The sequence below is a fragment of the Excalfactoria chinensis genome, chromosome 2, assembly GCF_039878825.1.
Source record: "Excalfactoria chinensis isolate bCotChi1 chromosome 2, bCotChi1.hap2, whole genome shotgun sequence".
NCBI classification, from domain to species: Eukaryota; Metazoa; Chordata; class Aves; order Galliformes; family Phasianidae; genus Excalfactoria; species Excalfactoria chinensis.
In genome coordinates this window covers 23742007-23769162 of record NC_092826.1, presented here as the reverse complement: position 1 = coordinate 23769162, position 27156 = coordinate 23742007, and the positions used below count along the sequence as shown (strand labels likewise).

At 42.7% G+C, this 27156-nt stretch overlaps 1 protein-coding gene across 1 annotated transcript; it reads right to left on the bottom strand.

Moving 5' to 3' along the window:
* Positions 1-3292: 3292 nt before the first annotated feature.
* TMEM64 (transmembrane protein 64) lies at positions 3293-16048 on the bottom strand. The gene is given in 4 exon segments (XM_072330228.1): positions 3293-5848; positions 9179-9334; positions 14677-15963; positions 15965-16048. Coding segments are annotated over 4 exon segments (1722 nt in total). The 3' UTR covers positions 3293-5653.
* Positions 16049-27156: the final 11108 nt, after the last annotated feature.

Here is a 27156-nt window from a genome sequence, read left to right as displayed (position 1 = left end):
ATTTAGTCTATTCTATTCTCAGAGGAATGACTCATTGAAAAGGGGTGAATAACCTTGTCTAATTATAGCTGCCAGGATTTTACCTCCTGGTAAGCATACTAATACTCTTTCACTAATTGCAACGTTTTCCCTCCTCCTTTAAGTTTTCAATTCCAGTCTTCAAATTGCTTCTTTATGGAAAGACTTTGAGAACTCATTACCACAAAGCTGGTTTCCCCAGTGTGAATGCTGGGGGCTTTGGGGAACTCAGCTCTCTTCCTCCAGACTGTGCCATTTTCTCACCTCAAAGCTTGTTTGAAAGAAACATTTCTACCACCATAACCACCTTCTCTAGGGATACACCATATGCAAGGAGAGGCATCTTTCATTAGGTTGACAGATGCAGCTGGAAAAAAGACAGACTCCTCAACTTGAAGAATCCAGACACACACAAAACTGACCTGTACAAGTATTGAGCCTTCTGTTGGTTTGGCAGCAAATTCACTGGTAACCATACAGCATCTGGTAAAGTACTGCAGTGAGTTGTGGGGGTTTCCCTCTCAGCAATGGGACAATAAATCAAGGGGACAATAAATCCAACCATCCCAAAACACCAAATAACTGCAGTCTTACCAAAACCAGTGCGACAGAAGCTCATCATGTTGCATCTGCACAAAACAAAGCAGTTCTGCTGGTAAAGTACTACTTTCTGTGATGTTGGAGTCGCATATGCATGTGTGAGTGTCGTTCCCATAGCCCTCAAACCCTAAAGCTCAGTACAACATTAAGACGCCTTTAAGTTGATGATCCAATACAATTCACAGCACAATTCACTGAGGCCATCAAGCTGCTTTAAAGATGCTGTTTCCAGTAGCTGTGAAAGACGTCTGAAAGTCATACTATGTCAAGGATCAAAACAATCCTCAGTATATTCCTATCACTGCCATTTCAGCATTACTTGGTTCCAGTTGTAATAAATAAATAAATAAATAAATAAATAAATAAATGAAATCCAACAGAACCCCCACCCTTTTACCACTTGGGAATCTCATCTGGTGCTGAAGGAAACTGCTACTCCCTCAGAGAAATCAGAGCCTAAAAGAATTCATTAGTCTGCTCCCTCACCACCTACCATTTCTCACATTTAATAGAGAACACTCGCAATCAAATTTCTAAGGCAGTGAACAAAAAACTTGCAGTTTTTGTTCACAGGCTTTCCCTTCCTTCCTCCCACCCACAGCCTTGAAGGGAGCAGCTACAGCTGACTGGGAACAGGGACCCAGCAGGCAGAGCGATGCAGCTTGCTGTATGCGGGCTCCCACTTGGGCCAGGTGCCCTTGCATTCACATCACTTAGCACATCCAAGTTCACACCTCAGCTGATCTTGGGATGTTACTGGGACAAATTAAACTACTCTAATTAGAGAAATATAACTGGAATGTCAAAGCAATATACAAACTGGACTTGCCATTGTGGCCTGAAGATTCAGGCTTTACAAAACTCTTCACAAATTTACCCTGTGCTACATCTAGGCAAAATTCTCTTGTATTCCACCCCAAAAATGACGCCCAATATTCTTGTTCCAGGATCAGCATAGTTCAAATCCTTTTTCTGCTCTTAACTCCTCTTATTCTTTTTTTATAAAGCAGAAAAAAAAGAAACATAAACAAAAAATACCTGCCTCAGAAATCTATTCCACTAATTCCTCCAACGACGTATTTTAATAATTAGAAGGGAAAAGATGGCTTGCTCACCACAGCTAATCTGCCCTGATCATTTTCCAAATTAATCAAGAGCCCAGACAACCAATTACATGTTAGTCATATGACCAGGAAGAAGGACTTAGCTTAAAGTAGTGAATGCAACGCTTGATTAAAACCTAGTTTTAAATTTAGCAGATTAACTTAATGAAGGAGGAGAGGGACAGAAGGGCCAAATTGGTTGTACTCAAGTTACTTCTACTTATCACTAGCAAATTAACATAAATTAAAAAGAAATTGATACAGCAGAATAGTACATGAGTGCTGATGTCCGTGCAGAGAGATTGCATGCTGGGCCCATCATGTTTTCAAGCAGACCACTAACACTGTAGGATTCAGGAGGACAGGGACAGCTGCCTTCTGCTGCAGCTATGTGCTATGCATCAGGGCTGGAATTTCCATTGGCTTCTACTCTGCACTCCATTTCCTGATTTCTCCAGTTCAAAGCATCTTAATGTGTGGATGGGACTGGTACCAATCTTGAATTTACTATGAGGCAGCCTGGCAAAGAACTACTGCAGCTGCTGCCTCCTGTCAGTAAGAATGACCTCAGAGCAAGTGAGTGTTTCATCTTCAGCATTACATCCTAGGTTATTTTCAAGGCTGCGAACTATCCCCAAAACCTTGGTTAGTCAAAATCCAAAAACTCACACAGAAACTGAACACAAAGCGATGTGTGGTACTACCACAATGTGGAAAAGTGCAGTCTTAACCATTCCTCAGACTTGACCTCGCAATGCAGGCTGCAGCTATGCAGAAAACAACATAAAAACAGCATGTTAAGCCCTTGGGCAGAAAGATCTTTTTCCTTGCAGACAGTTAGTATGTTAGATTCGGGGACTGCTGTTACACAGCTGCACTTCCCACAGTAAAGAAGAAGTGGTGCCACATAGCTGAGATTCCCTCTTTTACATGACCTGCAATTTAGATGTGTTTCATGCACAGAAAGCAGTAATCTCTCCACCACCGCAGCTACAAAAGCATGCACGAATGCGACTTGTTACGTATTATTTATACCATTCATACCATTTTTAATTGTAGGAGACTATCTTAAAAAAAAAAAATAAAACCATCACTTTTACATTTAAACATATCAATCTTTTGGTTAATTGGCACATTTCTCACAGGCACGTGTATGCTCTTATTCTTCCATTACAAGAAGGCAGCCGCAGACCTCCAAAGAGACCTCCAACCTCCAAAGAGACCTCCAACCTCCAAAGAGACCTCCAACCTCCAAAGAGACCTCCAACCTCCAAAGAGACCTCCAACCTCCAAAGAGACCTCCAACCTCCAAAGAGACCTCCAACCTCCAAAGAGACCTCCAACCTCCAAAGTATTTAACAGAATTAAGCAGGCATTTTTTTTTGTTTTATAGCAAATGTGTTTCCCTTGTCAGTAACTCACAGATCGCGAAATCCATTCTGAAATCCTAACTTGTTACTTCTCCAAGGCAGGCAGGTATCTTTGTGCACGTGTATAAAGACGACACCTCATTGCATTTTCTTTCCAACTGCTGCTCTGTAGCAACCTGAACATTTAATACGTATTTCTTTAAAGAAATTTGAGTGAATTTATTGTATAAAATTATGGTTGGCATGGTACAGAAAAGTTCCTTTTAATGCACATTTCCCATTAACTTGTACACAAATTTTACAAGTATCAAGCAAAATGCAAAAAGGTTTAAGAACTATTTCCGTACTACAAAAGTGTTCATATAGTGAAGTTACTCTGGTTACAAAGTATCATGGAAATAAAAGCACTTCAAAATACATAACTGGGAAATGTTCTTCGATCATCAACACAACCTTAAGTTAGTTAAAAAAGAAACAAGAAACAAAACAAAAAGAAATAACCTCTTGAGAACACTACTGTTGATTTAGCAAGATGGAGCAAAGTTCGGAACATTTATTCAAGGATCATTCTGTTTCAAGAAATAAAACAACATCTTAAATATTTAGTTAAGGAAGGGCTCAATCATACCGCGATGACAAATAACGCCATCAAAAAGTTATCTGGCTCTCTTGTTTTCACACAGGAGCTGTCAGAGGCAGAGATGTGTAAATGAACACTTCCAGGTAGACGCAGATTGCCTTTAAAAAGAACAAACAAACGAAATAAAAATGATAAAAGAGGAGACAATTGTTATCTAACTAGCTTGGTTCCTTAGGTCACAAGACCCTTGAACAGCCGTCTGCAAAGGATACGCATTTGAAGAGCAAAACTGAATTTCACTACCAAGGACTGCTTAGCTGTCAAGTTAAAATACATCCTCGCAGTAAGACTGCCAGACACTACCAAACTTCCCAACTACCTTGAAGACTCGTTGCTCTCCTGCTATTTGCCACAAGACAAGAATGCTCAGACCCTACAAAACAGCCTTACAAAAAGGAGGCACGGTTGTGTTCTGTTAGAAAATAACACAGTCTTAAGACTGAAAGCATCCTATAAATCTTACATAAAATAAATACAAAATAAGCAATACATTGCATTGTTTTTATATCAGATGACTTGTGGGTGTCTGAGCAATTGAACGCTGGCATGTGAATCTACAGGAAACACACATACAAGATGACACCTTCCAGCATTGTTGCTTTCCTTTTACCCGCACAATCACACACACACGCACACACAAAATACTATCAGTTTATCTAGTCTGTTCAAATGCAGTGAAAAAACAGTCCATAGCATATGTAAAAGGAGCGTTATCCAATACAGTGTTGTCTTGCAAAAATGGAGTCAGAATTCCTGAGCCTCAGAGACATTACTAGATTATTTATTTTTCCAAAGAAAACCCCTAGTTTTCATTTCTTCACTCTGATGAAATTTATAATAGATCGCATCTTTAAAAAAATGTAAAACTTGTAGAAAAAAAACAAACAAACATATCAACTGATTTTTAAAGCTTTTTAAAGGGAGAGAGGGAATCACTTACAAAATAAAGGCCACCTTCATCTAGGATTAGTCTGCGAGTATCTCATTTTGTGTCTGAGGGAGATTTAGCTCCCTGGTCTGGAAGCCTTATTATATGCAGGCATGTGAGCTGAAAAACGCCATTCCAATCAAACTATTTATAAATAGGATTAACATGGAACAGCCCTTTGTTACAATCACCAAGGTGGTAAAACCAATGCAACAGTTAGTTAATTCTTGAAGTTTCCTTCCAACAGAAGCTCCTCACTGCAATCTATTATAACATCTGCACTTTCCCTTTTACTTTGCATATTACACAGTGTAACTTAAAATGTTATTTAAGAGCACTTCAGTCCCACCATGTAGGATTTAAACTTGTGTGACTACATATGCATGGCTCTGCAACATTTCCAATGACTTACAAAAATACATTCAACCGAAACTTTATATAGGGTTCTCTCCCCACCCTCAACCCCTGAAATCAAAAATGATGGAAAAGCCAAATGGTCCCACCGTTACCAAAATAATACACTCCAAGATCTGGAAGCAAAAGCACATTCAAGAATACTGTACATTGAACTGCGTACTTTCTCATTCATCTTTATCGGTAATAAACTTCTACTGCATATAATTATTCAGCCTTATAAATAACACTAAGCAGAAAAATATTTACCTCTGTGCTACTTTTCTCAGTTTATAGAAGCATTTTTTTGTTTACAGGAGCAAAGAAAAAAAAACTAAAGTGCAGACTACAGGCCATGATAGGCATAATAAATGACCAAAGGTGCGGCCAAACTTGCATTTACATCTCAAGTTACTTCACCGTGTTACTCTTCTTGCTAGAAGTCACCCCGTGTGCAATTCAAGAGCTGGTCAGTTGGTTTGTGCCATAGTACAACCTGTAACCATTTGAAATATTTTTTTAAAAGCTAGTTGAATTGTCCATAGACATTTCTAGGCAATAGCTTAGGTTCACAAAAACCTTATTTTATTAATACTTGAAATCACACAATATTAACACCTCCCCCAGAGAACGCCACTGTCCTTTTGTTGCAGTATGTCGTTGAACCGCTGATGCTCGGCTGGCAGTCTTTAACAAGAGATGTCTTCATCTCCATCTCACACGCTACAATAGCTGCGTTCAGTTCCACTTGAGCTCGATGAACAACATAAAACATAAGTCCTATGCTTATAACAATCTGCAAATAAAACAAAGGAGTGATGTAGGCCATATCAACGGTAAGCATGAATACAAAGCAACTGTTTTTAACGAAACAAAGTGTAAAGATTTATGGAAGCATCTACTGACTTAATGCTTCAAAGGCAACATATTGAAAAGGGAAATAACTAACCAACAAGTCAACGCATACTGCTACTAGCGTACCAACACAAATACACTGTATAGAACTTAAGCATTCATTTGAATTAAAAATGCTGTTTGTTTCTTCCCACTGTCACTCGCGTACTTGTTAGAAAGCAAACGCTTTGCCGTACCTCTTAGCAAAAATAACTCCACATAGAAATGGACTGATGGCAATGGAAACCACAAGAGCTGTTTCCACATACCTAGTGAATAACAGGTTAACAATTTAATGGTTATTAGCAATTTGCCAGATAGCAGAGGTAGAACGATGTAGAAAAAAGGAAATAAAACCTCTTGTCTTTCCCCCGCTAACAGGGAAGATAGCAGAAAGCAGCAGTGTTGTTGTGCTTCTCAGAGGTCAGGACAAAACAGGGCAGAAGCACAGTTTCTGAGCAACTTACAGCAGCTTGTACTTGGTTTCCGGAGGATGGCTCTGGGGATGCTTGTTATTTTCTTAAGGAGGAAATGCTATCTAAAAGTAGGACTTCACTTTATGGGCTTTTGCTCTGAACTTTATTACTAAGAATTTTTACTTTCACCATTAAAATTAACAAGAATAAACTGGGACACATTTTGCTTAGAAGTTACATGTTCAAGGACATTAGCATGGACTACATTCCCCAGAGGCTTGGTTTCAATCAAACATCGGTTACTGTTTTCAGCACAGATCCTCCTTAAAAAAAATATCTTCAAAGAAAACAGAGCTGTCTCATAATGTCGGCCCCTCTAAAAGAAGTAAATTATTCTGCCTTTTTAAAAAATGTTTTAGGAACCCAACTGGAACCAGCAACAAGTACGGTCACAGTATCACTGCAGCTGGAAAGGAAACGGGAGGCCTCGAGCCCAACCTGCTGCTCAAAATGAGGTTAGCTGCCAGATCAGACCATGCTGCTCAGGACTTCTATACAATCAGGTCTTGAAAACATTCAAGAATGGAGACTTCACCATGTCTCTGGGCAGCTGGTTCCACTGCCTGTGATAAAAGCTATTTGTTAAAGGACTGAAAAGGCTGCTGATGTAAGAGTCAAATATACACTTGCAGACATCATGTTCTGAGTGTACAGGAAGAATCCTATTCTAAAAGCTTACCCAAATATTTAAACTTGACAGGTGTGAGAAATATTACTACCAGTATGCTCAGGTTCCCTAGACAAATCATTTAAAGATATATACATGTTGGCAACCATGAAGTATGATTAATTTTTACAGCTGTTTACTAAATCAAAGTCCCATCAAAGCCACACAGCAAAGCACCAGGCCTGAGAGAAACTGGGGGAACATAAGCGATTCCTCCACTAATGGACTTAGTCAGCTCTTATGTACTGTTGTCAAGGTGGCGAGCACATCCATTTGGACATTCAGCCCTTTCAGCTGGTGCTTACCTGACCAACAGTTAACACTACAGTGTCATTTTAAGAAATCTTAATGGGGAGAAAAAAAAGAGGAAAAAAACCACGAAAGATCACTAAAAGCTATTAACCCTGCTGTTCCCTTGAATTGCCTGTAATTGGGCAGAACAAAGCCCAGTTCTTTGCTTTAGCTCTCACACCACTACTTTTCTCTGCTGTCTCTAAATTTCACAAATCTCTCAATTTCCTGCTGAAAAATCCTGCAAAACCATTTAGCTCTGTGGTTTTCCATGCCACCTCTGCTGACATACACTTACCAGCTATGGAGCATCAAGGTTTAGTGGGCAATAGTGGTGGTAGGTTGACAGTTGGACTACAGGATTCTAAAGGTATTTTTGAACCTTAATTATTCTAATACACAAAATAACATTTCACAGCTAAAATATAAATTGATCAAGTAACACTGATTTTCAACCAGATCTACTGAGGTTACTGCACAATCACGAAGGCATTTTAATGCTCAAGACTTTGCAATTAAACCTTTTAATTACATGTTCTGTTTAAGAACAGTCAAGTTACAGGAGGGTGATGGGTTAAAAGGAGTTAGTTTTGTATATCAGTGTTGATAAACATCAGCTTAATCACAAACACTGAGGAAGATAAATGACAGCAGAATGAACTAGAAGTCAGCAAGCCATGTCAACTGTTGGTCAAACACAGCGTGGAAGTGCCAACAGCATCAGATGAGGTTTTAATATATAATCTTGTTCTGATATATTCTTCACCTTTATGCTTACAATGGTCTTCGGCTTAAGGCCTGTCCCCAGGATTTACTGACTAATTATTTCATCAGCAAAGCTCATGAAAAGGCACCAGACACATCTCACAAATTTATTTCCTTGCAAAAATAGGATATTTTGATTTAGGTATTAGTAATGTCATATTTCGACAGCACCTAGCGTAATTGTGAGTGCTCAGTGTCAACACTGAACATGGCACAGGCTCTGGGGTTAAGAACCCAAAGCACACTGCTTTACAGCTGAGAGGCCATTTTCCTCAGTGTAAGGGTGCTTTAACAAGTCTAAAATTCAGCAACAGATCACTACAGAGAATAACAGGACAGAACTCGGAAAGCACCAAGTTCTGTTTTCTATCACGTGAAGTATGAGAGAATTAAATACTTTTAAGAGAAGAAAACAAAACCAAAGCAGAACAGTACATCGGAAACTCATTTGTCTGGGTTATCAAGTAGTCAGTACACACAAATCTGTGAAAAATTATTACCATCGGCTTTACACAACCTACTGAAAATACCAACATTATAAATCAAACACTTCTAAATCCCCTGCTACTCGGCCACGCTTGCTTCACTCTCAGTCTACAAGAGGTTGGCTGCCTCAGACAAGGGAGTCATTATGTCTCCAGGTGACAGCTCTTAACACTTGAACAAGCATTCCTCCAAACCTCCTGCAGCCCACCTCTTTTAGGCTGGAAGTGATACAATCTAAAAGAAGAACCTGCAAAGTTAAATCTCTGTACACCTCATACACGTTTCCAGGAGCATACAATCCCCTAAGATTCGATTACTTGAAGGGGCAATGCTATAGGAGTGAAGCTTCCCAACTATCTCCACAAGCAAAATTCTACTTCAAATCTCACTGGTACAGAAGATGAGCAAAAAACTGAAGAGATAAATATATACACAGAAACAGAAGACTGTATCCAAGAGTCACTGCTCACCAAAGCAGACATAAAGAAAGTCATAATAGTGACATTCCTAATAATCGAAGTTTATGAAAACTATTGTTTTAACATACCTGTAAACTGAATATAAAATAGCCACTAACACTTTGTTCTGCGATCACATCCTCCATGGTGCGCAAGGTAGTTCCCAAGTACGAGTTCAGGAGCTGAGTAGGAAGCAGCCCAACTGAAGAAGCCATCAGGTAGTTGGGCAGCGATAGATCTGTAACCTAAGTTAAAAAGAAACATGTAAGAAACCATATAACACAACAATACAACCCATGTGCACAGCCAACTATGCTGCCTTCCCCAGAAACATCTATGTCAGAAAATAAAAACAGTTTGTTTCTTCACTTTAACTTTGCACTGCCAGTGAATCTACAGTGATAAAATAGAACAGTATGTGGCTAGTTTTCATTTTGCCTTTTTAAATTTACTAGATTTTATTTTACTTCATCTTAAATTGTACAGCATCTCTGTGCAAGTCTTTAACTAAGGATGTTACTACACTGTTCATTTAAAATATTTACTTCCTCATGGTGAACAGAGACCTGCAATTCATGAGAAGACAGTCCTTTAACAAACGTCTAAAAAACTGATACAAATATAGCCTGTTTACTTTGGGTTTTACACATACTACAGCAAAAGGTAATTGTTCAAAATGTTGCTGCGTTAAATATGACCTAGGTAAACAGAATGGCAGCGTGGCAGGACAGGCAGATACGATTTGCCTCTGCAGCGGAAGTTATACAGCTCATTAAGATATACACCAATTATACAGAGACATACAATGGCTGCTCTGAAAGTACTGTCTCCTGTTAGTTGGCCCACAAAAGGAGAAGCAGATGTTGGTGGTATGGCAGTAGAGGCTGAACTTTCCCACCAATATTCCATTATGTGTTGTTGCCATGTGATAGATGGCAGCAGAGGGGCAGTCTGACAAAAGTGCACATGGAGCAAAGGTGTGGCACCGAACTCCTCTATGCAGAAGAAATGGCATCCATTGACATTTGATGCTTACTGAGTGTTATGGCACTGCTGTCACACCAAAAAATGAAGAGCATCTCCATCAGCTCATCCAAACAAATCAGCAGGCTACAACAGGGGAAATGTGTACGGAACTGAATATGACCATCAGTGCATTGGAAATCGTGGTAGCAGTGTTAGAATATTGCATAGTTTGCACCAGGTGAATCCCATGAACACTCACACAAGAAGAGAAAGAACGCCACAGGCAAGTTTGTCAAGACCTACTGAACCAATATGAGGCTGAAAGTGACATTTTCCCTGATCGCATCATTGATGGTAATGAGACATGCTATCACCACCTTGAGCCTGAGTCAAAACAACAGTCCAAGGAGTGGTGACATGTGAACTCCCCATCTAAGAAAAAGTTCAAGGTGCAGCTTTCAGTGGGTGAAGTGATGAGTACTGTCTTTTGGGATGGGAAAGTGGTGATCCTTATGGATTTCCTGGAACCCAGGCAAACCATCAAATCTGGTAACTACATCATGACATTGACTTAGCTGAAAGCTCAAACTTCCAGAGTTAGGTCAGAGAAGGGGACAACCTTCCTAGTGTAGCACAGTAACGCAGACCTCATACCAGTCTGAACACCATGGAACACTTTGCCCATCTCGGCTGGGCTGTTTTACCACACTCATCATATAGTCCAGATTTGGCACCTTCTGACTTCCACCTGTTTGGGCTGATTAAAGATAAACTACATGGACAACCTTTTCCAAGCAACAACACCATCAAAGCAGCTGTGAAACAGTGGGTCACCTCTGCTGGCATAGATTTTTATGAGTGCAGCATGTAAGCTCTTGTTCATCTCTGGCAAAAATGGTGGTGATGAAAAATAGTGACCTTCAGCTGAGAATTTCCTTTATCAGACAGTGTTATTGTGCTCTTGCATCTGTTGTTTCCATGAAAATAAACAGGAGCCATTACTTTCAGAGCAACCTATGTAGACAGGCATCATGAAGCTTCTCGGCCAAAGGTACCTGACTTCAAACTCGATTAGTGAACAAAATAATACACACAACTATAGCTTTTCTTAATCTTTCCCGGAAAAAAAATGATGAAGAATATATTTTTCTCTCTTTTCCAAGACATTTCTGTTCATAGTCAGCATGGGGACGGTTTACATTATACAGTTCACACAGCTAACTCAGTACAGCAGCCACTGAGAAATTTCAGATTCAAAACCCTGGAGTTCAAAAGATCTTTATGCAAGGAAATGAAATCAGAAGGAAACAACGGGTTAAAAATAAAATGACTATGAAAAAGGCTTTGATGCATTTTCTAGACAATTCCGTCAATCACATAATAATAAAACAAGTACTAATTAAGAACAGCTCCTAAGACAGGGAGACCACGAGATTACTGACCTTGAAAGCTTTGCATAGTGTTGAAGACAAAAGAATAGCAGCAAAGTTACTCACTTCATCATACTACTCTTAAAATACTTTGGTTACTGTGGGAGTCACACTGTCAAATTCTTGCAGCTCTAAGCAATGTCAGTGGAAAGTGTTTTGGGGAAAGGAAGGGCAATGGAAGAGGAAAATGCAATGAAGCATCAAGAATAACTCAATGGAATAAGATCCAATAAGGTGATTCCAGTCTTCACTCTGCAAATTACAGCTCCCATGGACTTAAAAAATACAGCAGTAACACAAGTAATAGATTTCTCGCTCCATGCTAGTTTAACATGGATTTCTAATGAAAAAGCACTACGGTCATGTCAGAACTTCATATTTGACTGATACTTTTCATATGATTTGTCTTAAAAAAGAAAAATAAATAGTAATTTGGGCCACGTAATAAAGATGCACAACTGAAACTTTCCTTATTGCCAAGGGAATGAAGGAACTGCTATTAAAAGTCTCTGAAATGTTAGCACTGAGACAAGATTTCCTAAGTAGGACACTGACATTAAATCTAATGGAACTGGGAAACTTCCAAAAACCATTTTAACACTCCTAGTCACCTCTTTCATTTCTGAATATATATTAAGGACACTCTAGCAGCAGAGGCACACATTTGCAACTCTGGATTTGCCCTAAAGCAACTGGGCCACAAAAGAGACTGCTTCCAAATGAAGGAGGGACCACCAATGCACGTGCTGGATGGTGCCTTTTGCATTCCACTAAGATGAAAGCTAAGAAGAGGAAAGGAAGACTTTATCTGTGGGTTTTTGACCTACACTGGTAACCCTTTCCCCAAAAGGGGCAGGAAACAGGTGATGTCCATTGCTAAGTAACCTGACAAATTTTCAGTAAAACTTCCAGCTTATTTTATCTTTCCTCCTGTAAAACTCCACCTGTCTAACAGTGGCCTGTGCCGTGAAACTGGGAGACTAATAGGACTCTGTATCTAAGGAGAGCTCATGTCAGAAAAAATAACAGTGAAGTCCCAAAGCAAGAGTGGATACAACTGTGTAATAGGCCACAACAATATATTAAAAGAAACTAAGAACTAACCACTGTACTAACAGGAGCATTAGCCAGAAATGGACAGCTTTGGACAGGCTTTGTCTGATAAAACTTTGGTGCATTCTTTGCAGCTGACCCCTTTGGTTCACTTCTGTCAAAAAAGACACTTTATGCCAGGGTGCTGTTTGGGGGTCACATGCCTTTGGGGGCTTCTCTCCCCTGAATTTATGAATCTACGTATTTCAGATCAGGTAGGCTTGGAACTGAGAACAAAAGACAATTCCAATGTCTATCAATTTCCCAACGAAGAAAGAAAGCAGCTTGCACATGGCTGCAGAGCACACAGCACTTCTGGAAGTCTCACTTCACTGAGAAGTATTCCAGAAATATTTCACTTATTTCTGAAACCAGAGACATACACTTAAGCACTACAATTTCTAGTATGCTCATATCTTCCACACAATAGCCCTCTCAGAATGGAAAAAGGAAGTTATGAATTCTGATCTAGGCTACACCAGGCACTGCGGATAATCAGGCTGCATAAACCTAGCACAAGAGACCCATTAGCTGGATGAGGTGATAACCTGCACGCTGTGCCTCCTTACAGACCTACCTTTAAAACATTCAGAGCTGCAAAGGGGAGAGGGCTGAACAAACACTTCAGTCAGGGCTATCAGCATGCCCTGGCCATGCTGGCGGCATACTAGAGGACCAACAAATATGTGAAATCCACTTAAAAAACATACAAGCACTCTTTCATCTTACAGGTCTCTACATCTTCTAGAAAGGCACGGGAATGCATAACTCCACTGTTCCCAATACTCTGCTTTCACAAACAGCTGGAGAATGGACTTAAGCAGCAAGATGGCGACTGGCTGGTAAGAAATGAACAAATTCCCGTTTCTTAAGAAGAAATTTTGTTCTTAATGCAGTTTGGAAATACACGATCCTGTCACTACACTCAAATGCCAGAACACTCCCTTCCTTCCTTCCCTCTCCACATCCCCCTGCAATTCCCAAAACGCACATCATAGAACAAGGGCTTGGAGAAACTCATCCACCCTCTCTCACCTCAAGGCTACCACCCCTCATCCCTAGACCTCAACTGTCACTTCCTACATTCCCTTTCATTTTCTCTTCAGTTTACTTACGAACACGCACGAACAAAACAAGCATAAGCCAGACTGCTGGAAAATCAAAGATGTTTACATTTTCTCAAGACTTCACTTTACTGTTTTTTACTATGAAGAGCAAATCATTTCAAAATCATTTCGTAAGCTCCGAACACAGGAAATGAATGGTTAGGACACCCCAAATCCCCTTGCATTGTCAGGCTTCAATAAATCAGCACAGCTCAGTCTGCACTGACAGAACTCTGAATTCCACGCTTAGCTGAAACTTCACTCTCTGTGAGAAACAGTTCTGAATTGCTAGACTTGATGCAACATCCTTATGTTCTTGGTATGGTACCAGTTCATATTATAAGTCCTCAATTAAAAACTGAGCACCGTGTTTTATTTGACTATGCTGTAACGTAATAAATCGCCCTATCGTCAGCATGAGCTCAAAAAGGCAAACCTTATCTCCTTCCTTACTTTCTCCTTCAAGATGATTAAAAAAACCAGTAACATTGTATCTCTAAAATAATAAACTACGTAGGTATATTTTATCTAGAAGTAGGAAAGAAAAACAGGTGTTCACCAGCTGAGCTTTCTTTTGGTGGTGTAATGCACAGCTCTTAATCTGAACCTGACTGCTCTGCCCAAATCACGCTGCTCCTTTCACAGATGAGGACTTTGCCCACTGCCTTCTTTCCAATACAAACACTTATACTAACTAGCATAGAGAGCAGCTTAGGCAAGGCTGCTCAAAAATACAACTTTCCCTCCCACTCTATTCGCTTCAAAAACACAGGCACTGTAAAATCACTAAGCTCTTCCGTGGATTTTGCTACAGAGCATTCCCGATGCATCCTTCTAACAGTCCCGAAAGTCCAAGAGCAGATTAATGCCACTGAACAAAGCGCCTCAGAACCTGCCTCGACAGGGACGGGCGGCCACCAGAAGCGAGCAGGCGGCTGATTCCCTGCCACCAGAAGAAACCCAGAGCCACGGCTCCCCGCAGCCGGGACTCACCGCGAAGACGGCGTTCTGCAGACCGAAGGGGATGGGCGTCAGGCGCGCCAGGGCCACCACCTTGAGCCCGCTGCCGCCCTCCACCACGCGGACGACGGCGCTGAGCGTCGTGCTGCCCTGGATCCTGTCCAGCGCCCAGCGGGCCAGCAGCCGCCGGCAGGCCACGTGCGCCACGAAGGTGCCGACGAGGACGCCCAGCACCATCAGCCCCATGCCCAGCACGAAGCCGTAGAGGTAGCCGGCGGCCACGTTGAGCAGGATGTAGCCCCAGCCGCAGGGGAAGGACACGACGATGAAGCCCACGGTGAAGAGCAGCACGCCGGCCAGGCTGTCCAGGCTCTCCGCCCACAGGAGCAGGTCGCGCAGGTACTGGCGCACCAGGGCCAGAGAAGCGAAGCACAGGGCCGCCAGGACGCACACGCTGAGGCAGCTCTTGCACCAGCAGGTGCCCAGCAGGCAGCAGGAGCAGCGCCAGCCGCGAGCCTCGGCCAGCCCGGGCCCGCCGCCGCCCGCCTCGGGCAGCGGGCACAGCAGCAGCTCTGCCGGCGGCAGCCCGCCCTGCTCCGCGTAGGGCCCCAGCAGCAGCCCGCCGGCCTCCGCCGAGACGAAGCCGCCGGGGTCGCCGCCGCCTCCCGCCGCCGTGCCGGCTGCCCGGGACAGCCAGCGGCCCAGCTCCTGCCGGGCGCCCTGCCTCACGGCCCGGGAGAGCAGCTGCAGCGCCGCGGCCCCCGCGCCCCACATCCCCCCGAGCCGCCCGGCCCCGTCGCTCCCCGCCTCCCCTCGCAGCCTACGGGCAGGGGCGGCTTCTCCCTCATCGCCCCGCCATGGCCCGCTCCGGGCGGTGGAGCCCGGCCGAGCGCCGAACGCCGGGCGGGGGCGGGGAAGCGGCGGCGGGAGGGCGGGAAGGAGGGGGCTCTGCGGGCGGAGGGCCTCCCCCTCGGCTGCGGCGTTAGGCGGCGGCGCCGCGCTGCCCGGCCCGGCAGTCGCAGCGGCGGCCCTGGCGGAGCGCGGGTCCCGGCGGGCGGCAGCGGCGGCGGCAGCAAGCGCGGCAGCGGAGCTCCATCTCCCGGCGCGCGGGGGCTCCCGCTCTGCTCCTGGAAGCGCCTGGCGGAGCGGCCGTGCCGATGTGGCAGCGCGGGCGCCGCTCGCAGCGGATGGGGGAGGAGGCTGCGCTCCGTCGGCGTCAGCTCCCTGCTCCGGTGCGCGGCTCGGAGCGGCCCCGCGGCCCGCCCCCGGCCCGCCCCGCTCCTCGGCGGGCGGGGTGCGCCTCAGCGGGGGCCGGAGCAAGTGCCTCCGCGCGGCGGCGCTGTATGGGACGCTGCCGCACTGCCGGCCCGAGCCGTTTCGCTGTCCGATTCTCAGGGTCTCTCATCATGGGAAAGCGCTTAACCGACGGGGAGTGAGCGACGGTGCTTGATACCGAGCGGCCGCCTGTCACCGGTGTGCGGGCTGATGCAATACTGTCTGGACAGTCGACCCCAAACCCCAGTGGCTTGTTGGCACTTCGTCTTCCTGTGCTTGGATCCTGTTCCACACCCCGTTTTTTTGCATTTCCACAAGTGAGAGTAACCCCGGCCAGCCAGCACTTCGGGCTGTTTTCTTCACAGCATTTAAAACTACAATATGCTCCCGTGGAGTTTTATTCTTCTGCCGGGAAATTTACAAGCATATATACAATGAGAATATGTGGGAGTTGTACAGGTTAAAGGATGATTAAATAAATAAAGAACTCACCTGGATCTCAAAATGAAGAATGTGTCTTGAAGAACGTACCACAGATGCATTCACTTGCAAAGTATGCCACTAGAAATGCTGTAGCCTGCACAGCCCCACAAATCAGCCTAAGGAAGTGACAATGCAGACACAGTACATCCATAATAATAATGGCAAGAAAGCCCAGCATCCTTGCTGGTACAGGATGGTGGGCCTGCTTACACATTCCGCAGGGCATTTCAGCAAATGATGGGCAGATGATAAGGTGCATATTAACTTCTGCTTTTATACTAAGAACACATATATCTGAAGCAGGAGCTGCAACATCATGGATAAACATTTTGGTGAGACCACAAGGATTCAGTGGGCATCCAGCAGAGCTGCAAGTCTCCTTCAGGCAGAGCTTACAGCCACAAAGGCAAGGTCACAGCTGGCTCCTGGGAGTCTTGCCAGCATGCCTGGCCTGCCCGCTTATCATCTGCAGGGGGCAAAAAGCCGCAGCCCTGAAAAGCTACTGGAAAAAGTGGTCCACCTTTCATACTTAGTGAATCACAAAGTGTTTCCATACTGTGGGTGATGTAATGGCAGTGCACTGATGATATAAGCAAGGCAAGATCTGTAAGGAAAAACAGTTACTGTTTAATAGACCAATCATTACACATGATGATTATTCTGCTTCAAGAAAAGGTGTTTTTCTAGGGAGGTGCTTTCAGATGAGATAGGTTGTGCTTGTGATAGGTTTCATCATCTTCTCCTATGTCATTTTTCGTTTCAAGGAATATTAGCACAGAAATACAACCAGCAAAGTGCGTGAGTCATGGTATTGAAATGAAGGAATGACTTATCATAGAATCATAGAATTACCCAGGTTGGAAAAGACCTTGAAGATCATCAAGTCCAACCGCAGCCTAAACTTGGTTAGGCCCATGAGTCTGATCCATACTGAATGGGGTGCTGAAGCTGGGGAGTAGGATACACTGAGCTGCAACTCACAAACCAACATAATTCTGAGTTATGAACTGCCAAGAGCTTCTCACAGTTGTTTCTGAATTACAGCTTGTGAGAAAGAAGCAGGAGTTTTCTGAGAAGACAGTGTTTAAGCACCGTAGCTCCAGCTAGCTTCTGTGCTGCTTCATTCGGTCAGAATCGGTGTGAGAGTCTTTTCATGGGAGCTGCAAAATTGACTAATTTATGTCAGGGTTTTTACTCCAGTAGCCAAAGCTCATACAATTCAGAAAATGAATGTGTGTTTATTTTCATACATGTTTGTATATAAAAGATTTGGTTAATACAATAATTTTACCCCAAAAAAATATAGAACACCAAACCACATTTTATTAGAACCATATGTAAGGCAGGAAAGAAAGTTCAATGCATTAAGCAAGGTGCTGAAACATTTACATGGAGGGGAGGATTCTAAGACATCACTGGCATTAGATGATATACAAACAGTGACACACCTGAAACAAGCCCACTGTAGTGGAACTATGGAAATTTGTGATGGTTTACAGGATACTCCTTAGAGTGTTCTAGCACAGAAAAGTAGATGAGAAATACTTTCCTACATGTAAAGCAAACATATAGCTCTATGTTTGGTACATTTATAGCTGCTTTCAGCTGTTTCAGTAATGGAAAATTTATAGTAATTCATCTTAAAGACTCGTGGGATTTTTCCTTGTAAAATGATATCCTTATGTTAACAGGACAAATCATAGTATCATAGTATCATAGTATTGTGCGAGTTGGAAGGGACCTTAGAGATCATCGAGTCCAACTCCCGGGATTCGAGCCCTCTGTGTAGCAGAGCGGCACTTCTACCCCCTGCTCCACAGGGGGGGATTCGAACCCGGGCCCCCTGGTGTTGCAAACGGGAATTCTACCGCTGCGCCACCGGAACTGCTTTGTTGCTAAAAAACCTCATTAGTCAGGGGCAGTTGGTGCAATGTAATGTAGCTAGGCTGAAGTTTGGAAGTCATTGAATTTGTCTTGAGGACTGGGTGAGCACTGGCAGCCATAGGAAATGGTTAGCTGTGTGAAAAAAGCCACCTATTACACTTCTACTGTTGACCTAAATTGCACTGTGCAAAAGTGGGATGTACCTCCAAATGATATCCATGGGATTACTTGCTTTTACTGGGGCCACAAACTGGGAATCTGTGTTTTCATGCAGCAGAACATCTGATGCAGTTCTCGAGAACACTAATAGTTAGAAATGCTGTTTTGTTTAGAAAGTGTTCTTTCAAAATGCGCTTTGGATGTCATGAAATAATGTACAGTGAGCAAAGAATATTTAAGAAATAGGAATTGTTTCAATAAAGTAGTTTAGTGAGGTTGTTTACATGGAGTCTATTCCCCACTTAAAAGTGACTAAAACAAGAAACGTATCTATATGTATACTATAGTAAGGACACTGTAAATGGGAGGAGTTTAGGAAAACATGTTAGCATATCCTTAGTATTGTGTTCCCACGCATCCGTGGCTTTCTTGATCTGTTTCAACAAGTTATCACATTCATGTTGGTACATCTCATTCATTTTGGTACATCTGGAACACTTTTAATCCAATCCCATATGTGAAATAGATATCTATCTCCTTTTAAACATGCTAGACTAAGTTGCAAAGCAAAGCAAAGCAGATTGCATTTTTGCTATTTCCATGCCAAGGGTAGAGCTCTACCTGAGGAGGTAGACCTCCTCAATTGGAGGCCAGTTTCCCATAATGTTTTTGGATTGGTGGTTTTAGTAAAAGTATTTGACATTAAAAATTAACCCAAGATCCAAAGATTGTGACTTAACAGCATAGTAATATTTGACTGAGTTTTGCTGTTAAGCACTGTTCAAGCAGCTTTAACATTAGCTTCAAGTCAGCACTGAAGCAGAACATCGTATTTGAGTTTGTGGGTCAGATAAACAAACACATTTAAAAGTTTGTTGGTATAAAGCAGGCTATTGATCTCGGTTACAGCAGTCAAAGATCAGAAAGAAGCTCAAGGGATTAATTCTTCTTTTATGTTGTCTTGATTTATAATTAGCTTTTACACAGCAAAGTTTGAGCAGCTCTTTCCCATCTTTGTTGTTAGTCCTTTATCTGAGAAACCGCAATGTGGTAAATGCCGGCAGGCATTGAGCTGTTTTTATGCCTCTGAAGAAGGACAAAGATTGAAAGAATTCCAACTTTTAAAATCAATAGCACAACTCTTGTCTGAGTGTAACACTATAGCAGGCACTATTGCTGCAACAAAGCATAGTTATCAATCTGCATGTTTACAAGCCTGGTTGTAGTACAGCTATTAAAATATTTACTTTTCTTAGATTCCAGACAGACAAACTAATGAGTTTCAAACTTTGTCTGAGGGAACGTTTATATTCTACATTAGATGCCAGTGAAAACATGATTTGACGCTCTATTGATTGACATCTAATTATTGTGATCCTATTCTCATGTGAATGAGCATCTGAACCAGTAGCCCCATAAGTCAAGGTTTGGTAGGCTGCTGTATTGTTTAAAACAGAGGCAAATTATGTCTGAGTTCAGAAAATGGTTGCTGATCTTTTCTAAGTGATCTTAAGTGCTGAGACTGAGAAATAGAAAGTGCAGAAGACTCCACTTCTTTCCTGCTTTGCTTGGAGTGCCCTCTCTTCTGAAGGATTCAGAAGTCTTTGGCAGGCTTAGCAGGTACTCGGGAACTCCTGAGCAGTGCTCCATTTCAAGCAGCTTGGGTGACAGACGTAATACAAACAAATATGATTGATAGATGAGAGAATGAGAAATGACAGGACTTCAAGAAAAGATGTTGATAAAAAAAGCATGTAAAAAAGGGCCATGTATTCTTTTCAAGATTTTTTTTCTACCCACTGAAGTCACAAGAGGTGCTGTAAACACTGAAATGCCTGTTAGTACTGCTTAAATGGAGTTATACAGGAGAGGCTTCAAGAACAAGAAGGTCAGGGCTGTGTTTCTCTCTGCAGCCCCAGTAGTGCTCTGTGCAGGGCAACCTCACCATCCCCCTTGCTGGTCTTGAGAGCAGCTTTTCCATAATGAGGAGGAACCCCTAAGACTGAGACATCCTTGCACACAGTAATTAAGATTAATGTGTTTGCTAAATATGAGTGAATCTCTACAGGACACATAGCTTATGCAATCACAAGGCCAGGTACATGGACTTCGGAAACAAATGTTACCAAACAGCTTCTCTTTCTTACCAGGTTGAGCAGAGCCATAATATCTGTGTTCAAACAGCCTTAAGACATGTTGAAACTACTTATTGACTTCAAAATTGACTTAAACAGCTCTTGCACTGATAACCTACAGCATGTGTTTAAACTAAGGTTAATTAGTAAAGTGATGTTAGATAAAACAAACAAAAAAGGACACTAAACCTGATCTTGTAAAGGCTTAGCAGCACGTGAATGTTAGTAATATAAAGAGGCATTTTGGTTTGCCCTCTTTTTACAGTATCCTGGGCAAAACTGCACTTTCTGCAGTGAATAAAACTCAAATGAATATTGTAGACAACAGGAGATGTTCTCCACATATACGTAGTATACAAACAGAAAAGTTATACATCACTGATAGATGCGTTCAGGCATAGATGTCCACAAAACATGCCAGCACCCAGAGGTTTCTACAGCTCATCTCTTCTTCAGCTTGAATCTTTACACGGCTTTGGACTTTGTGAAGGTGGCTGTTTGGGGTTTTAAGCCCCCTGTACCATTGCTGCTCAGTCTTTATTTAAACAATTTCAACTTCCATCAGTTTTCACTGGACTACAACAAATCGTCCAACTGCTGCTGTACTTTGCATCCTCAAAACGCTACGTAAGCATTTTGCGTTGGATTCTTTGCCTCCATCTTTCCCATGGAGCACTTAAAATTACCTCTATAAAATATGCATACATTAAATCAAACGCGTTGTACATTTGAATGAATCTGCTATAAAAGTGCTTTCCCAAGTCATCAAACAAAACAAGCAGCCTGCAAACCCAGCTATCCCCTTAGAAAATAAATCCATCTACAGCGTATCAATGATAGCCCAGGACAGTGTTCTTAGCTACAAAATACACTCCACATTATTTCTCCCAAAGTAATATAAACTATTATATGAGCCATTGTAGTAAGTCCTAACTTGGTTAGATGTTTTCTTCTCTGTTGAAAGAACACCTTAAAAGCTTTCCCCAGCACTGAGCTGGCCATCTGTATAAAACTTCTCTGTAGGAGGTTTGGATTGTTTTCTTCTCGTTATCAGAAATAAGGCAGAGGGGTTCAATTAGATGAAAGGTAGTTAATACCAAACCTGGGATTTGAAATCCTAGGAGTCCTTTTCTCCTATTGTAAAAATATGAATTTGTGTGAGTTCTTTTCCTCTATTAACAAGTTAAAAATGAGAAGTTGTTTTTTCTTTAAAAGAAGGTTCCCATCAGTAGGAAAATACCAGCTTTCACCATTATGGGTGGTCCTGATAGTAACATTTAACATCATCTTTTATTTCATCTTTCCAGTCAATAACAGCAGGAGATCCATCTATGTTTTCCTTCCTCCACTGTCTCCTTCCTGGCATTCTGTTTATGGCCATGGGGTAGCAGGCAAATATTACTTCTTCAGGCAGTTATACCAATTACTTCAGGCATGCATACCTCTTCAAATTAACTTCTCCATGCCCCTTAGCAGCTGTTGCTGCTTTATCACTTTGCCGCCAGATGGGCAGCAGGCACCAGTCCTGAGCTGAAATGCCATTCCATCTTTATTGCAGGGGCGCCACTAAATTCCTCACTGGAAACTGGATAACCTAATCAGATCCATTTTTTCATTACAGTCCTCTTTCACTCTTCTTTATATGTGTTAATAATAATTGTCAGTGAGTCAGGACTAATTCTGTTCCAAAGGAAATGCTGAAGAGTTATCACATAGACATGTACGCATGGTTCCTTAATTGGTCCTGAATGCAACTCCACACAACATCAGTACAAAATATGCCTTAACTTGAAGCAGACCTAATTTTCTTATTTACGCATCAGAACCTTCCAGATTAGTCTCACATCCAGCACAATGTAAAAGGGTGGTATGCAATAGTTACATTTTAAAGCAGTCTATACCAACTCGTCTAAAATGCACAAAAAAAATGCTTTAAAATCATCTGTTTACAAAAAAATAAAATTTAAAAAATCACTAAAATATATTTGGACTTGAGTTTAATGTTTAATAATCTGAGCAAATAGTCACTACATGTGATGTCAACTTTATCCCGCTGTATGAAAGCAGACCGAGTTACACTGCTAAAATGAATACAGATACTATCGTGATAGTCTGAAATACATTGTATTGGAGGAATTGCAATACTATTTGCTAATCATGGCTGGAATGAGACCATGGCATGCTCTATTACAAGCCGTTCCATTCCACAATAATACATTACAAACGTAAGAAAGAGGCCGTGGTTCCTTTTTTCTTAACCTATTAAGTTTTGAACATTCTTTTTGTATCATGTGTCTTCCAAGGTACCAAAAGAGAACTTCTAGAATGCCACAAAACCTTTTACTTCCTCACAAAGTATAAGTTGTGAGCTGTTTTCTAGATCATCTTCACTGATTGAATCTAGTCACACCCCAGCAATGACAGAGATGACTTCTGCTCCGAACTCGTGGGCTGTTTCTCAAGACCTCTGCTGCTCTCAGCAGTAGTGACATCACAAGTGCAAATGTCCCGAAGTGTCAAGACCCAACTCAATATAGGTAGTACTGTTTGTTTTGCTGATTCCCAGAGAATTTGTATTGCAAACACAAACTATTCGTCTGAATTATGCATGTGCTAATAGAGGTTGACAAGTGTAGAGAAGGATTGTGTCTTTCTTATTTGCGTGCGTGGCCTTAAAAAGGTTTTGTAGTTTGTTTCTTTGTTTCTCTTTTGCACTTTTTATTTTTCCTGTGTTGTTTTGTTTTGTTTTGTTTTCCTTTTTTTTTTTCTTGCATGGAGGTAGAAATGAAGGTATAACGAAGCAGTTCCTTGAAGAAATGAATAAAATTGGATGTGAGGTATTGAACTCCTGGTGAGAGCAGAGATTATGTATCTTGGGTCTACATAATAATAGAATCATAGAATGACACAGGTTGGAGGGGATCATCCAGTTTGTACCCCCCTGCCATGGTCAGGACTGACACACACCAGCTCAGGCTACCCAGAATCCCATCCAACCTGGCCTTGAATGCCTCCAGGGATGGGGCACCCACAACCTCTCTGGGCAGCTGTGCCAGGGCCTCACCACCCTCTGAGCAAAACATTTCTTCCTAACATCTAACCTAAATCTCTCCTCTTTTAGCTTTAAGACATTCTCCCTTGTCCTATCACTATCAGACTGTCTAAAAAGATCTTCCCCCTCCTGCTGTGAGCTCCCTTCAAGTACTGGAAAGCTGCGATGAGGTCTTCCCACTGCCTTCTCCCAGCTAAATAAACCCAAGTCCCTAAACCTTTCTTCACAGAAGAAGTGTAAGACCTCCCATCTTTATTTCTCCGTCTCCCTTTAACATCTGTCCTGCACTTCAAACTTTCAACCCTTCATACGTTTCCTGTTATTTCAGTACCCACTTGCCCATTTGGCCAAAGGTTGATGGCAGGAACCTGACTACATATCTTAGGCAATACCTTTAGAGATAGCTTGAGAACTAAGACAACTGGTCACAAACACAGTGTGCAGTGATATGGTCAATCTCAGTAGCTTCCTGAGAGATACAGGAAGCATTTTACAAAGTTATCCTTCATAAACATTCTTAATACAGGAGCAAATTGCACTGATCTTTGGAATCTATAAGACATATATTCATTTGTTCATTTTTTCTCATCTTGATTATTTGGAGTTCTAATCAGCTTAGTTTGAGCAGCCCTTTCTGATCTTTGTTAGTATTCCTTTACCTCAGAAACCACAAATAGAGTCTACTGATGGTAATCACATTGGTCAGGCATGATTTACCCTTGGTAAATCCACGCTGACTGCTCACATTCACCTTCTCTTTCATGCTCCCAGAAGGCTTTATTTACATCATGTGCCTTTTAGATAACAGACTGAAGCATTTAATCAGAATATATTTTTATTGCTGCTACACCTTTTTCCACACATTTATTATGATACAGTGCATAAATTATGAATAATGAATGTCACCAGTGCATAACAAACACAATCAGGTCTGGATCCAACTCTTACCCGGATCTGGGGACTGCGCAGTGTGTGACCCCTCACACTGACTGTTTGAATTTTGTGCCCTTTAGCAGGGCACAAAAGGAGGATCAGAGGGCAGCTGGAGAAGGACAAGAGCCACACAAGCTGCCCCCCCTCCTTCTCTGCCACCTTGCTTCCCCCAGTAATCCCTACCTGCAGGCTGCTGTTTCCTCACTGAGAACTCTTTCCCTAAACAAAGAGAAGGAAGGAGGTTAATAAAAAGTCTACGCAACAAGTAGCTACATAGCTGAAGACTTGATCTTATTCACCAGAGCGTTACAATAGCTCTAGGACAAGTTCTCCTCAGGCCAGTGGAGCAGAAAAGGGAAACACAGCAGCAGTCAGATGGCTTAGTATGACAGAAGGCTGCTTCAACAACTGATGCAATAAAGCAATTTTAATTTTACTGCAGCAAATTGCAAACTTTTTAATCATGAAGAATTATGCAGAATTTCCCCCAAGGAGTTATTTTTAAAGAGTGCTAGACATTATGTCTAAGCACCCCTTCTAACCTGCTGCACTTAAAAGCGTTACAGCTTCTTGAATGCGCTGCTCAGTGGAGTTCTTATTTTATTGATATCCACTGGGGAAAACAAGCAACAACACTATCAGAAAAGGGTTGGTTGTTATTGTTAATCATAAAAGCAATTTGCCTTTTCTAATCCTGTTGAAAAATTGCATGGTGATGAAGATGAGTGGATGAGCTGGTTCACTGGATAGTGGATGAGCTGGCTTCACTGACTGACTGAAGGTGGGAAAAGTCCCAGGGAAGCACACAGAATCACAGAATCACAGAATTTTTCAAGGTTGGAAAAGACCTAGAAGATCATCTAGTCCAACCATAACCAATACTTCCCAGCTAAACCATATTCCTCAACGCAACATCCAAACGTTTCTTGAACACTCCCATGGTCGGTGACTCTACCACCTCCCTGGGCAGTGCATTCCAATGCCTGACCACCCTTTCCGAGAAGTAATACTTCCTAATGTCCAGCCTGATCCTCCCCTGACGCAGCTTGAAACCATTCCCTATAGTTCTATCATCAGTTACAAGAGAGCAGAGGCTGACTCCCAGCTCACTGCAACCTCCCTCCAGGAAGTTATAGAGAGCTATAAGGTCTCCCCTGAGCCTCCTCTTCTCCAGGCTGAACAATCCCAGCTCCCTCAGCCGCTCCTCATACGGCCTGTGCTCCAGACTCCTCACCAGCTTCGTAGCCCTCCTCTGAACGCGTTCCAGGGCCTCAATGTCTTTCTTGCAGTGAGGGGCCCAAAATTGAACACAATACTCAAGGTGCGGCCGCACCAATGCTGAGTACAGGGGGACAATTACCTCCCTGTTCCTGCTAGTAACACTGTTTTTGATACAAGCCAGGATGCCGCTGGCCTTCTTGGCCACTCGGGCACACTGTTGGCTCATGTTCAGCCATGCATCAATCAGTACTCCCAGGTCCGTTTCCTCCACACAGTCCTCCAGCCACTCCGCCCAAAGCCTATAGCACCGTCTGGGGTTGTTGTAGCCAAAGTGCAGGACTCGGCATTTGGTCTTGTTAAACCTCATCCCGTTGGCTTCGGCCCAGCTCTCCAGCCTATCCAGATCTCTCTGTGGGGCCTCACTACCCTCAGGCAGATCAACACTCCTAGCCAATTTGGTGTCATCTGCGAACTTACTGAGGGAGCACTCAATGCCCTCATCCAAGTCATCAATGAAGATGTTGAAGAGGACAGGCCCTAGCACCAACCCCTGGGGAACACCACTCGTGACTGGTTTCCAACTGGATTTAACTCCATTTACCACCACTCTCTGGGCCCGGCCCTCCAGCCAGCTCCTTACCCAGTCGAGAGTGTACCCATCCAAGACACGGGCTGCCAGCTTCTGCAGGAGTATACTGTGGGAGACAGCGTCAATGGCACACAAGAGAGAAGCTCAAGCAAAAGGAGAGTTTTAAAGAGAAACATTATCTTTGCTTCTTTCCTTTTCCTTTCTCTTTACTTTTGCCTCACTTCTTCTCTCCTTCTCTCTCCTCTCTTCCTCTTTGGTACAAGCACCAGCACCTTCATGTTATACTTGGATCTGCACAGTTTTGGCAGGGTAATTCTCAGAGCCTATAAAGCACTTCTTTCTGTGTGAAAGGGAACAAGTTGCACTTGTCACCCCAGGAAACAAGGGATTTACGGTGCACCCATAGCTCTCAAGAATGCAGATTCAGATATGTAACCTTTATGTCCTTTGGGCAACTTAAAAACAGATGTTTTCAAGCTGTTTACTAAGAAAAGCATAAAGTATGTCACTTGTGGTTAAAGAATGTGGGTGTATACCATGGATAATAACTGGACAACGAGTTGCTCAGCTGGACAACGAGTTGCTCTTCCACATGCCAGCATCTTGATCTGTGCAAAGCAAGTGTAAGAAGCCATGGAGTATTTCCCCACCTGTTTCCTGCTCTGTAACTACTCCTGTGGTTTGGAAACCAAACCAAGGAAGAAAGCTGTGATTTCAAAGCAGTACAATATAAACAAAACACTCAGTGTGCATGGATCCGCTGTGCCTGCAGTCCTGCAGAA